The sequence below is a fragment of the Uranotaenia lowii genome, chromosome 1 (assembly GCF_029784155.1).
Source record: "Uranotaenia lowii strain MFRU-FL chromosome 1, ASM2978415v1, whole genome shotgun sequence".
Taxonomy (NCBI): domain Eukaryota; kingdom Metazoa; phylum Arthropoda; class Insecta; order Diptera; family Culicidae; genus Uranotaenia; species Uranotaenia lowii.
This window is the reverse complement of record NC_073691.1, coordinates 38,235,051-38,250,186: the sequence shown is the minus strand read 5'-3', so window position 1 is coordinate 38,250,186 and position 15,136 is coordinate 38,235,051. Positions and strand designations below refer to the sequence as shown.

Genomic DNA, 15,136 nt, shown 5'->3' with positions numbered 1-15,136 from the left:
CAAGATGTGGGTTCAAGTCTCACCGGGAGACAAGGCGAATTTTTTTTCGCATGTTTTTCAACATCAATTTTCCCATATCTAGTCCCTGAAATTTCATCTAAGTTGGATTCATTTCTCTACAAAAAAAGTTTCGCTGACTGAATGTTTGAGTCAAGACCCATCTTTGGGTCACAGTTTAAAGATATCTGTTCCTTATATAAAATTCCTGGGTACACATCAATATTCTCGTGCCGCAATCAACCAAATGGTGGGTTGGCCATGTATGTAAAAAATAATCTGAAATTTAAAACCATTGATAATTTTCATATCGATGGATACCATAAAATCTTTGTAGAAATGTCCATCAATGGACAAATCATTGACGTGCACGGCATCTACAGACCCCCTTCTTTTCCCTTCAATACTTTCTGTGATAAACTAGAGTCTCTGTTTGCCGCTGTTCCGGAAAAACATTCTTGTCTTATAGTAGGAGACTTGAACGTTCCCATTAATGCAATAAATAACAATTCTGTGATAAAACATAAAACCCTTCTTGAATCTTTCGGCTTTCTTTGCACAAACACTTTACCTACAAGGCCCAGTAGTGGCAATATTTTAGATCATGCAATATGCAAGCATATCGATGCATCAATATTGAAAAACGATACTATTTTTACTAATATTAGTGATCATCTCTAAGTTGTTACCACCTTCAATCTTAACTCAAACAAACAACACCTCAAATTAAGCAAAACTATTATACGACATTCTGAATTAAATGAAAGAGTTGGGAGTTTTCTTAGGGGAATTAATGAAGTTGATGATGCTGGTCTATGCACACAAAATATTATTTCAACCTACAACTCATTGCTTACTGCTTGTTCGAAGAAAGTAACAAAATCAGTAAAAGTGAAGGGCGATTACTGCCCATGGATGACTCTTGATTTGTGGACTTTAATGAGAATAAAAAACAACTACATCTGTTGCTACGGCCCTGAGAGGGTGAAATTAGGGGGAACATTAAACCCATTTATGACAGAATACAGATTGACAGATTTTTGATAGGAAGACGGTTGAAGAAGAAAGAAAAGAAGTAAAATAAAAGAAAGAGGAAAAAGGAGGGATTTAGGAAAAACGTGCTTAAGCTTGTTAGATCGCAGGAGTGAAAATTGATTTGCGCCGTTTTAAATTAAAGTTTTTCGTGTCGAGTTCGCTCTAGTTTTGCTTCGAACAGATTGCTCGTTTACGCAACCATCGATCACCTTTACTGGATAATCGTAAGTCGCTATTAGAACAGGGAAATCATTAAATGAAAAATCACTAATTTACGCGTGTTCTATCTAGGTGCAATCTAATTCTGTAAGCTCCTCATCCATCTGGCGGGACATAGTTGCATTATATTCAAGCAAGCACAGATTCCTCAACCTTAAGTAACCAGATTAGATCTGAAAACAACAAGATATAAAATTTGTTAACTCAACAGGAAACAAAGGCCGATAGCGGGAAAGATCCCAGGCAAGCTCATTCAATCAAAGAGTCAAAGACTTATTTGTAAGTTGCTAAATTTATATTTTCTCTTAACTTGATAAAAATAACACTATGAATAAATTTCCAGTTGAGTCTCGTTGGAAAAACGAACTACAAAAACCAACAACATCAAAAGAGTTAACCCTTCGTTTCATAAAGTTACAAATTTGCAACAATTAATGTATGGAAAAATGGAAAAATCGTATTTTATTTAAAATTTTTTTCTTGATGTACTCATCATTTTCAACTGTTTAAACTGATTTTTAAGGAAAAATAAAAAATCATGAAACGAAGGGTTAAAAGAAATCCTGAAGATACTCACTTAAGAGAAATGCTCAGCCATATAACGAAAAAAGTTGAATTTACTAAAAGGAAGGAAGTGCAAAAAAACTTATTATGGAAATATTTTGAACAATACACCGCATTCTAAAATCTGGAGAAACATCAACTCAATACTTGGTAGGTCACGTGATAATCCTATTATAAACTTAACTGACAACGATACAGTTGTAGAAAATCAAACCGAAGTATGTGATATATTCAATCGATATTTCACCAGCATTGGGAAATCGCTTGCAAATAATATTACTGTTGATTCGACTAGCAGTAGTCTATCAAATGTTGACCGTGTTTCAAATTCTCTTTTCCTGCTTCCATCATCAGCTAATGAGGTCATCAATGTCATCAAATCACTTGAAAATAAAAGAAGCAGTGGGCCCGATAAACTTCCTACACTTATGATGAAAAATCATTATTTATCTTTTTCACACATCCTATCGGAATGTTTTAATAACATTTTAGTATCAGGTGTATACCCTGAGTGTTTAAAAACCCCAAAAGTTATACCAATTTAAAATCCGGTGACCCTCTTGAAGTTAGTAATTACCGCCCAATCTCAACACTCAGTGTCTTCAGTAAGATTTTTGAAAAACTTCTGATAAATAGAATCAATACTTTTCTGGATCGCAATAACGTACTTTACAATCTGCAATACGGTTTAAAATCTGGTTCCAGTACACTGACAGCTATCTGTGAGTTATCGGATTTCGTGATGGAAAAAATAGATTCAAGGAATATTGTAGGTGGTCTTTTCCTTGACTTAAAAAAAGCCTTCGACACACTCGATCACGAAATTTTATTGAAGAAACTAGAGTGTTATGGAGTAAGAGGTATTGCTAATACATTGATACGAAGCTATTTAACAAATAGAAAACAATTTGTTTGTTTAGGAGATGCAACGAGTTCTCTCGAAAAATTGGAAGTCGGTGTTCCGCAGGGCAGCAATATAGGGCCTCTTTTTTTCTTACTGTACATAAATGATGTTAGTCGACTTCCCCTGCACGGCATACCACGCCTTTTTGCTGATGACACAGCCCTTTTTTATCCCGGCGTATGTCCAAACAACGTGGTTATGCATATGGAAGAAGATTTGAAAGTTTTGCATAAATACTTTTCCTCAAATCTTTTGACACTTAACCTTACTAAAACAAAGTGCATGATTTTCCGCTCTTTTCGTAAAAAAATCGAGCAACATGATGATCCAAAACTCTCGGGTATTGCAATCGAAAGAGTAATGAACTTTAAATATTCGGGAATAATTCTTGATGAAACTTTATCATGGAGCAATCACATACATCATTTGCAAAAAAGGATATCATCTTATAGCGGAAATCTATGGAGGGTCAAAGCATTTGTTCCACGTCATGTCTTGCTCAAGTTTTATTTTGCCTTCATACACTCGCATCTTGATTACCTAATATCTATATGGGGAAGGGCATCATTGTCCCTTTTATCACGATTACAAACCTTACAGAACCGCTGTTTAACCCTTTCCTTCCCACGAGGTTTTTCACGTTTTAAAAATAGAAATATTGATTTAAAATTAAAGTTCTAGAACAAAAGATGCATAATTTAAGGCAACTTTAATGATCCATTCGATAAATTTGGGTTTTGTGGTGGATCATATATGCTCCATTGGGAAGATAACAACACAAAGGGTATAAATAAAAACAAGAAATAATTGCCAAAAAACATGGAATATCATCACCTCATTGATTACAAACTAAAACGATCCTATATGGTAGAAAACTGCATTGGTATTTGCATTCCTCGATAGTCTATTTATTGAAATATTTGAAATTTTCATTTTTGCCTTGAACAATGGCCGCCATGACACTTTGCGCTAGGAAAACAAAACATGCCATTTTTTCAATAAATCTCGAACTTTTACAAATATTTCGAGTCATGTGGTCATTTTAGCAGATGAAATAACTATCCTAAAGCGAAAATTTTTTTTGACGAAATGATTTTCATGAGTATTGATAAAAAGCTTTACAAGAAGAAAAGTACGTTTTGTTCCCAGTGTATCACCAGTGATCCACTTTACTTACTCGAAAATTTACATGTTTTTGTTGAAATCTAACTAAACCATCATTTGATTCTGCTTGTATAGGCAACTTTCTGCACATCAGTATTTTTATTTGAGGGAAATTATAAAAACTTGTCAAGTTATTGAACAACAAATGAAGACTTGATTTAAATTCGAAAAAAATCCGACTTTTTTGCAGCTATTGATCTGCCAAGCAAAACCTAGTGAATCGATTTTCTTCAAAATTCGTGCAATTTTTCTTCACTCATATCTACACATTCGGTGAGAAAATGGTGTTGATCCAAAGCGCCCAGTCCAAATGCGAGCTGTGCAAAGTTGTGGATCACCTGTGCTACCATGGGAAGGAAAGGGTTAAAAACTATTTTCAATCTCCCTTTGCTTTATTCAACCAATTTAATTTATTCCAACAGTTCACACAATATTTTACCACTCACTAAACTTTGTGACCTTCAAACTATTATCTATGTATTTGATAATTTGCATTCATTAAATCGAAATCAAAGTTTAAGGTTCACTCCAGGAATACGCATCCATAATACCCGACATTCTAATCATTTGATACGCAGCACGTCCTCCACTTCTCGTGGACAGCGAAGAATTTCATTCATTGGACCAACAAAATTTAATAGTCTTCCCTCTGATATAAAAAACATAACATACAGGAACCATTTCAAGAACAAACTAATGCAATATTCCAAAGAAAATTTAATTTGATGTTGAGCCAACCACTTTTTTAGAGTCAATTAGATAGCTTTTTGAAATTTTCTTAGCTGGATAAATAATTCATTTAATTTAATTTAATAGTTTTAATTAATCTAATCTTAAGCTCAATTTTTAATTTGTTTTTTTGTTAGCTTGTACCTTTAATAATAGAAACGCATGTATCTCTTCAAAGGAAAATATCTTTCCACTGAGATTCATGTTGTAGTTTAGTTGTTGTATCGTTACATTCCCTCGTTTAAATATTTTTTTTAGGTTCTCAGCATGATTAAATCTTGATCGCGAGTTGTTTTATTTCCCTTTTGCTGCCAGACGTGCTGAGAACAGTTAGCGTCCATTACCAGGGGGCTCTAATGAGCTTCTTGGTGTGGGGGAGTGTGGTAGGCCGCTAAGTTAAAAAAAAAAAAAATCATGCAAAATCTAAAGCTTAAAGTTTTATTGACTTTATTTGGCCATATTAGTTTTCATTTCACAGTTTCAGGCACAGTTTCCTAGTATTCAGATAAAAGCATTTTTTGAGTCCTTTTTATCGGGAAATTATTGGATAAATATAAGACATTGAAGAAATACTGATGATTTCGTGGTAATCAATGATCAACATCCATTCAGAAGAAAAAAAATATCTTTTTGGATTAGAAGAATCATGTGAACCCATATCATACGTTTTGGAAAACTGAGAAATTGAGAATTTACTATTGTTTTGAAAATATGGCGTTAAAAACTTCATATTATAATCTAACGATTGACATATTGGAATTGATATTTTTATTCTTATTTTTTCGTGTGGGAAACATTTTTATATCATTAAAAAGATTATAAAATCAGATTTTGTTTAATTTTTCAAACGAAGTGCAAAAACTCAAAAAATATTTTATTGAAATTTTTTGGGATAATAGGTTTGTTGTTTTGTTCCATTTTGGCAAAAAAATTCTAGAACATTTGATCTGTACAAGACATTCCAGTTTCGATATATAGCTGAGGAATCCCCAGGGGTCAAGTATCCTCATTCTTCCTTACAATTCGATATGGTAAAATTATTGAAAATTAGATTGAAACATGAAGATGATAAAGGAAAGGATTTTTTTAATAAAAACGTCTTACCATTTTAAAAACATATTTTTATAATTTATTTGATAACTCAGGTAACAGCATTTAAGTCCCAATGTTATAATGATAAGGAGGGTGACTTAGGATTAAAGTATTTTCTCGTTACTATGATAATTTCATTTCTTGAACTAAATATTTTACTCAGGAAAAATTTCCAATTTTCTCAGGAATAATCGTCTCTATTTCAGTGAAAAAGGATTTTTTTATCCTCCCAGGGATTGCCAACATCCTCTCACAGATTGTCTTTAATCCGCAGGGATTATCATTATTCTCTTTGGGATTATCATCATCTTCGCAAGGATTATCATTCTTCTCTCAGGAATCATAATTTTCTCAGTTATTATCATTATCCTCACAGGGTACTTTATCATCAATCTTTGTCGGATAATTATCATTTTCTCAAGGATTACCATCATCGTCTTAAGAAGTATCATCATCCTGTAAGGAATTCATCATCATCCTCTCAGGAATCATCTTCATCCTCTTAGGAATTTTCATCATACTTTCAGGAAATATCACCATCTATTCAGGGATTATCATCAATACATCTTCTTCAGGATCATAATCTTCATCATCCTCTTAGAGATTGTCATCCTCTCAGGGATCACCATCATCCTCACAAGGATTATCATCATCTCCTAAGTGATGTGGTCTTCCTGAAGACTAACCATAATGTAGAAAATCCTTATCTCAAAATTATATACAGTTTCAATGAGCTTTTACGAAATTTTTTACTGAGATTATTAAAAGGTTCAAAAAGTTTTCAAACAATTTTATTTATAAAATCCTTGTTTTGTAAGTGATTTAAACTTTTCAATATAAAACTACATTTTAAAGTATTCGATATTTTAAAAAGACAATCTTGTCTCTTGTCTTGTTTTCGTTACTTATCTAGCAAGAAAACACATTTGAAACAATAGTAAATTCATGTTGACTTTAGTAATGATATCTTCCATAGCAATAAAATGAAAAGGATTGGGTGACATATTCTAAATTATGCGTTGTTTAGTTAACATTTGTATGAAAGCATGACGTTTGAGATAAGCGAAACAATGAAAACTTGAGATTAAATCTCCCAAAAATCCAGCTTCTCAGGAGATATAAATAGCTATCCGACTCTTTCCTTGTCATCAGATAATCATCATGCAGTCTAAGGTGTGTTTCGTTCTTCTAGCAACAGTAGCCGTCTGCTTGGCCGCCGATGGCAAATCAAGCCGGGTCATCAACCCCTACGTGGACATGAAGGTGTCCGCTGACTTCTGGGGAGCTTGGCGCTACTGTCAGAATCAGGGAATGCAGCTGCCTCAGATCACTTCGGATGCCGAATTTAACAACTTCCGGTTGGCGACTGCTGCGGATATGAACGCAAACTGGTGGACCGGAGGAGTGGATCTCGGATCGACTGGATCGTTTGTGTGGATTCACAGTGTGAAGTCAGTTTCGAGTCCAATCGGTTATACCAACTGGTATCCGGGAGCACCCAACAACGGAGGACACTGCATCGAGATGAAGAGCCAATTCTGGAACGATGCGGACTGTTCGGTAGTGAAGAGAGTGGTGTGCCAACAGAAGACTACTTGTTGAATTGTTTGAATAAAAATTTAATTTAAAGGTTTTTTTTTCAATCAACAACTGTTAATGTACCTAATAAGTCTACAAATAATTCAGACATGTATCCAAGGTTGCTGATATCACAGAAAAAACTCTGTATTCAAATAATTTTGAGAAAATTTTCTTGACAGAGTTTTGTGAAAAATCCCCGATTTATGAGAAATCGTCGCTTGTTTTAACTGTCAGGTGTTCAAATCAAACGTCCAGTTAATAAATATCATCAAATCAATGTTCACCAAAACTTGAAAAATACATGAAAAATCAAAATGAGTTTGGTATGATTAAAGGTTTGGATTTATTCATTCCTTTAAACATGCTGAAACAACTAAAGATTAGTTCTTTTAGAAATGGGACAGTTACGAATGCGTGTATCTCAAAAACCATTCGTTTGATCGTGATACTTTCTATGAAGGAAATGAAGATAATCTTATGATAATTCATGAGCTTATTTAAAAAAAAAAAAATATCGTTTTCTGTAGGATTGTTTTTTAAGTTACTTTTGGTATCTCCTATCGGCCGTCTAGTCTGTATTTTTGGTGGCTCCATCCTCCTCCTTCAATTTCTGCTACTTTTTGGTCCAACTCTTCTTTTTTGAAAGAAACTGAGGGCAATTTAGTGGATACAGCTGTCTCGAAATTAACAAAAGTTGATTATTTTTGAGCCCCTTTAAAGCGTTTTCAATGGAATTTCTGCTTGCAAAATCTGACAATAACGAAGAAAAACCATCATGAGATTGGATTTAAAGTATAATCGATTAGTATAGATCGAACGTTTAGAAGGGTACCTACAAGATAACTACTTTTAAAAACAGCGAAAACCAAAATTTTCGTTTTGTAAAATTGTTGTTTGTTTCCACAAGAGCAGAATCTTGGGGAATCATTTAAAAAAATACAACCAACAAATACATACTTCAATATGTTAGGGACCTTGTCACGAGCTTACATGGTATAGGGTTCAAACGCTGTAATTTTTTTTAAATAGGTTTTTATAAGTTTTTTGTTCATCAGAAATTATCAGTCACATGGCCTCGCTACCGGTTTAACAGCTTACGAGCTCTGGAACAAGCAAAATTTGTTGTTTGAAGTTAGGTTTGAATGTATCATTACTAGGAAACACTTAACACAGCTTATCGGACTAAATTTTTTTGATCATTTTAGCTATCTGCACTTAGTTTTTTACTTATTAAAAATCAAAAATATTAGTATGAAACTTGACTACCCTGATGACCCTCAACCGTAGTTGCCGATCATGTGCTTCACTCTAATGCTTGGTTTGAACTTTGTTGACATTTTTTACAGTTTTACAGTTTGCATACTTTTCCACCACTCACACACAGTAGTTCTTTAAATAATCAACGGTTTTGTCAACTTTCGATTTGATAATGATGGATTTTGAAGTTAACTGTGCAAAATTTGTTTATTATTTTTCTGTTACATCGTACATATCTCAAAAACGCGTTAATTTCAAATTTTGAAAAAAAAAATAGATCTAAAAGTACTTTTTACAGGCAGCAAAATGCTATCAAAATTTTAAATGTCCGATAACTAGTAAATAAGCTATAACAAAAGAAAGTTCCCCATCTCTAAAAGAACTAAGCTTTATTGTATTTTTCAAAGCATTACAGATTACGCTCACGAAAAATTCACAGAATTTTTTCACAGGATTCTGACCGAAAATATCAGAAATCAAGTATTTATTTAATGAAAAACAAAGACTGTTTTTCGGCACTTCGTATGTATCCTTCTAAGACTTGTCAGTTTAATGATTCACTGCGTGATAGCAAATATCTATGAGTTTAGTAAACATTCTATCTTTTGAAAAAAAATTAAAAAGTATTTATTAAACAAGTGAAGTTTAGAATCTCAGAAAATCCATGTTTTCAAGTTTTGTATAATCCGTTGTACTTTTAACATGATTTCAGCGAAAAACAGAAAATGAATCTAAACTGATTCAAATGGTGACACATTTTAAAGAAACATTATGTGACACACCTAATGTGGGGTTCATCGAGATTTGTAAATAACTATGTCTAAAATTCCACGTGATCGTACAAAATTATCTAAAACGAAAGAAAATGTACTTTCAAGTCTTCTATCAAATCTATATATATAAAAATGAATTTCTGTCTGTCTGTCTGTCTATCTGTTCCCTATAGACTCGGAAACTACTAAACCGATTTGCGTGAAACTTGGCAGGTGGGGGTATTGGAGGCCGGGGAAGGTTCCTATTGTGGTTTGAGACCCCTCCCTCTCTTATGTAGGGAGGGAGGGGCCTCCCAAACAAAAGACAATTTTTTGCATAACTCGCGAACCAATCAAGCAAATGGTGTCATATTTGGCATGGGGTGGCATTTGGGAGAGAGGAATATTTCTATGAATATTAGTTACCCCTCCCTCCTCTCAGTGTGGTGATAGGAAGGGGGGAGGGGGGCTACCTTACAATTTTTCATATAACTCGGGAACTAATCAAGATATTGAATCCGAATTTGGCATGGGAAGGTATTTGGATACGAAAAAATATTTCAATGATCATTTCAGGCCCCTCCCTCTATGCAGTTGAAAGAGGAGGGGCCTCTTTCATATTTTTTTACATAACTCAAAAACTAAGAAAGCAAATGGAACCAAATTTAGCATAGGAAGGTATTTGGATACGAAAAATATTTCTATGATAATTTGAGATCCCTCCCTCTTTCCAGTAGGGAGATATAATGGGGGGAGGGGCCCTCTTTTTAATTTTTTACATAACTCAAAAACTAATAAAGCATATGGAACCAAATTTAGCATAGGAAGGTATTTGGATACGAAAAATGTTTCTATGATAATTTGAGACCCCTCCCTCTTTCCAGTAGGAAGATATAAAGGGGGGAGGGGCCCTCTTTTTAATTTTTTTCATAACTCAAAAACTAATCAAGCAAATGGAACCAAATTTGGCATGGGCGGATATTTGGGAACGTGACATGTTCTAATGATTGTTTGAGACCCTTCCTTCTTCCAGCGGGGAGAAAGGAAAGAGGGAGGGAAGTTTCATACAATTTTTATTGCATAACTCAAGAACTAGACTCGAATGAACACTAAGTGTTTAAAAAGTCTCAAATAAAATTAAAAAAAAAATAAAAAATAAAATAAAAAAAACTCAAGAACTACAACAACAAATGGAACCAAATTTGGCATGGAACGATATTTGGGTACGAGAAATGCTTCTATGAATATTTGGTATCCTTCACTTCTTCAAAGAGGTGGATGAAAAGGGGGAGAAGAGATCTTCCTTACAGTTTTCAGTATAACTAGAGAGCTGATCGAGCAAATTGAACCATATTTGGCATGTGAGGGTATTTGAGTACGAGAAATGTTTCTATTATAAATTACCATTACCTAAATTACAAACCAAATTTGGCATGGGATGGTATTCCAATACGCGAAATTTTTTCATGTCAAATATTTCCTTTCTTGCAGTGGGATGATAGAATTGGGAATACAGGAAGGGAAGAGGAAATCTTATATTTTTTACAAAATTCAAGAAATGGACAAAACTTATCATGGAAAATTTTAGTTTAAGTTATTTTTGTGTTGAAATCCGAAACTCCAGATGCAGCTCTCATTTAATAGCGGTTGATGATGAACGTTATTTTATTTAAAATAATGCCAACAAAACAATAAAAATTTTGAATAAATATATAAATAATAAATTAATTCTGAAAATATCATTTGATTTTGAAAGGTGTAGCAAAGCACACCGGGTCAGCTAGTCACTTATAAAGCTTCTCCAAGTAACAATTTAAGTTTTATTCCAACCTTTACAGTTGGTAAAGATTCCATTTAAAATATTTTAAAAATATTCTCATTTTTATTTTCAATATCTCTTAGAATCAAACTACTTGCAAACTCAGATTTATGATGCAATATTTACGAATGAGCATCAAAACATAAGCGCGCTCTAAAGAAACTCAAGGTTGACCACATTTTGAGAATTTTTTGAATTAAAAAATAATAATTTAAGGAAAATACAAATTTGCTCAAATGATGCAATTTTCGTTTTGCATTGAAATTCATTCCCCTATGCAACAAATAGTACCGTCAACATTGTCAAATTTGTTGAAAATGTCCAATTTTTAGTATTATAGTAATATTTCCAGCAAGATGGCGTTAGTAATTTCGATTCAATTTCATAATCATCATGGCGTTCAGTCAGTTAATTTGAAAATCATAAGGCAGTTGTAAAACACTTTAAAAATGTTAGGTTAGAAAAACAATTTCGAAAAACAGTTTTAAAATAGTTTTATAAGATCTTGAATCACAACTTTGTTTGACGTTTCTCTGAATGGAATGCACGCTCATAATGGATGAATTTTTGAGAAAGAGAAGTTTTTCGTAAAAAAAATTAGAACATTTCAATTTGTTGCTTGGCAAAAGGCATTCATGCAATTTTTATGTTTTTATTTTCCTTTTATCTTTATTATCTTTGAATAACAAGTAGGTAATGTTATCAAATAATCTCAGATTATTTTGGAATAGATCATTTTCTGTCATCAAAAGCCTTGCCTCAAAGCTTAATAATAACCTACAAAAAATGAGGATTATAAACAAACGATTTCCTAAAACATCAAACGACGATTTATAAAGCGTAATAAAACTTTCAGCAAACGATTAAAGAAGTTGTAAAATACATTGCCTGAATCGTGAATTCCTAAATGATTGAATTTTGAATATGTGGTTTTGTAACTGTTAAAAACTGTTAAAACAGTTGTACGGGAAAACTTTTCTATAAAAAGTATGCTAACGGTTTAGGCCAGGGGTGGAAAACAGGAAAAAATTAAATAAAAAAATGCGCTCAAACGCCAAGTTGAACCGATTAAATCACTGATCAGTGAGCAGGTAACAAACTTTGTTCCATTAGAATGATGATTATTATAAATTTTTTTAAGTCTTTAAAAGAGTTGTTACATTTAATATTTTCATTATTATTATCATATAGAAACTGAAAAAGCGCAGATAAACTTCTCTAAGTGTTAAGAACACTGAAATGAAACAAAGGCAAAGAAAGCCGCTTTAATTTTGAGTTGGCACCGTTCGGCGTGCAGTCGATAAAGAAGCATAGCAAAAAGCAAAATTTGACGTGTTGGCAGCATTGATCTGTCAGGTCAGTTTCCGTGAAAAGCGAGAAAGAAAAGGAGCTTGCAAAAAAGGTGCCATCGGTCGGAAAGACGCTCGTCGGTCGGAACGAATTTTCGAGCGTGGGATTGCTTAACCGACAGGTAAGCGAAACTTTTTTTTACCGCCACCAAGAATCCTTTCTAACAGTCGTGTCGTTACAGGCTCGCTCTGCCGATTGATAACCGAAAAACGGACTACCGCGAAGCGGAAAGTTTTATTGATAGGCAACAACCGGGACCGGAAAAGGCCGAGTGTGAGTAGTCGCAAAATTAAATTTAATTCATTCCTGACCAAAAACAAATTTTGAAACAGGACCGCTTTCGGGTGAAAAAACACCCTGCGATCGCGCAAAAATTTTGTCGGTGACTCACAACGAGGCGCTCGGAAACTCAAAAGGAAACACCTGCAAAGTTGCGAGCGAGCGGAAAGGAAACCGATTAGGTAAGCAAATGCCAACAAACGCCAACATTGCCGAGGATTAAACAAGGCACTTTTACAGATTCGCTCTGCCAGAATTCCAGCAAAACCTGCCGGTCAGACCAACAAGAAGATCGCTTGCAAAAGTTGAAAAAACAACACGAGGGGGTCGGAAACCGTAAGTGACAGAATCGCAACAATCGCTACAAGCTTGACCAACACTTTTCCCTTCGACAGGACCCCTTTTATGCGCAATCTTTTTGTGCAACTTTTATCCTGCGGAACTTCCTTCGTGTGCAATTTCTTTTGTGGCTTTTTGCATAGCCTCCTTTTTCATCAGCCTGTTGCTCCAACATAGGTAACAACTTTTGTTACACTTGTAACCTATGGTTGAGTCACTACCCAGCACTGTTAAGACTCCCCCAATTCTTGCCTCAGGGTCGGCTTTTCGAATTCAAAGAACTACAAGGAAACGCTAAATGAATAACTTTCGAGCTTTGCTCGCCCACTTTATTCCCCTTCCTCAAAGTTACAAAAGGCACTTGTCGACGGATCCGCAATACAATATACAATGGCACAATCTTTCCTACCTCACGCGTCTGCTCTCGGGCCCCTCTTCTTGCGTACACCTCCTCCTCGTTCGGAACCGGAAATATCACGACCTCCTAGTTGCGCGGCGAAACTACCGAATTGCTAGGGTGGGTTCGGTTAGCCTAGAGTAGTTCGCGCTATCGCAATTCCGGGACTTAGTGAGTTACAGCGGAGTCACACGGCGCTGACGGGTGGTATGCGGTACGTCGATAACTTCGTGGTGGTAAGTCACGACGTCCTCAAGCAGGAGTCAGCGGGCCGTCCACGTTCTGGATGGGCGCGGCGTTCAGGTGAGCTGCCTCGGGAACCGATACCGGAACTCAAGGGTAAATTACGGGGTCCTGGTGATAGAGGGAACAAAATGGCGGCAAGGCTTTGGTCGGGTACACGAATGGTGTTCCGGATCTTGGATTACCTGGTAGATCCCTTCCACAAACAAACGAGCTTGTTGTTCTCTGTCCCGTAGTTGTCCGTAGTTTGCGTCGGGCTTCTTCCACGGGTTTGGCACTATTTTCCAATGCAGAACGAATCGTACTCGGCCGATTTGGCTTGCCGTAGTACGCGCTCAGAGATACAACTTAACACGTTCGTCGCCCAAAAAAAATCTCAGAGCATGAAAGTAAAGCGAGAGAGCTTCAGATTTACAACGCGTGGCAGAACTGAGCGGCAACCTTGCTTAAGAGAGCCGTCACCCATATATGGGTGACGTAGCGAGGAACGTGTTAATAATGACCATTTTGTTTAAGGTCGATGGCGTTCCGTACCCAGCCGTTAACCCTTCTTGCCCCTCTATCCCTTTCTCCGGTTTCCCCATCAGCAACTCAGCCTCCATGATCTGCTGGCGTGTTCAACCCTGACTCCTCATGCGTGACAGGTGCTGCCATCTGGTGCTGTGTGCCAATATCGTTGTGCGCATATGTTGATTGGCTGCGTTCGAGGCTTTTTCGGGTTCAAAGGCAGGTCCGCTCCACTCTACACTTAATCAGTAGCACTTCCTCGACATTTACATTTTCGCGACGAATCTTGACAATCTTGGCTAGAAACTTTTCCTTGGTTACACACTTTGGTAATCATTCCGGTAGCCACGCGTCTGGCAAGAATCTTTCGGATAGAACTTCCTGTTCCGGAAAGCGGAGAGGATCAAGCCAGCCGACAAATTGAGGAATCACCCGATTCCGTTCCTTGGACGCAGTCTGCTGGAAAATACGTTTTCTTTGTATGCGTGTCGCAACCGGAAGCTCGATCTCAGCCTGAATTATTTCGACGGTCTAGAAAGGCAGAAGGCTTGTCGATTGGAAGCACACTGGGTGTGCTAAGTTTTTGCTCGGCGATCGACGAACAACGAAGGAGTTAGGAATCCGCTGGAAGACAACCCTCCTTAGAGCCAAAAGTGACTAGGTGCTGCACTTCCATTCGTGTGGGCTGACAAGGTGCGGTTTCGGTAAGACGAGGCCGTAGGCATCCAAGCATCATCGGTCAGCGGATGACATTCTACTGTGGCACGAGCGGAAGTCGAGGGTGTGAGCAGAATATTCGTACGAGGAGTGAGAGTGCACGTCAAGAGGTGCACCTGGTGGTGCCCAAGAATCGTCGAGTGTCAGCAAGCAGCATTACACGTGTGCCGAATAGAGCCAAGGAGCCGCTT

The 15,136-nt window shown here is 36.1% G+C and overlaps 1 protein-coding gene across 1 annotated transcript; it reads left to right on the top strand.

Annotated features, from left to right (window-relative positions):
• The first annotated feature begins 6,865 nt into the window (after positions 1–6,865).
• Positions 6,866–7,306, top strand: LOC129759309 (perlucin-like). Its single transcript, XM_055756715.1, has one exon. It carries the CDS (start codon positions 6,866–6,868, stop codon positions 7,304–7,306), a length of 441 nt encoding a protein of 146 aa, XP_055612690.1.
• The last annotated feature ends 7,830 nt before the right edge of the window (positions 7,307–15,136 follow it).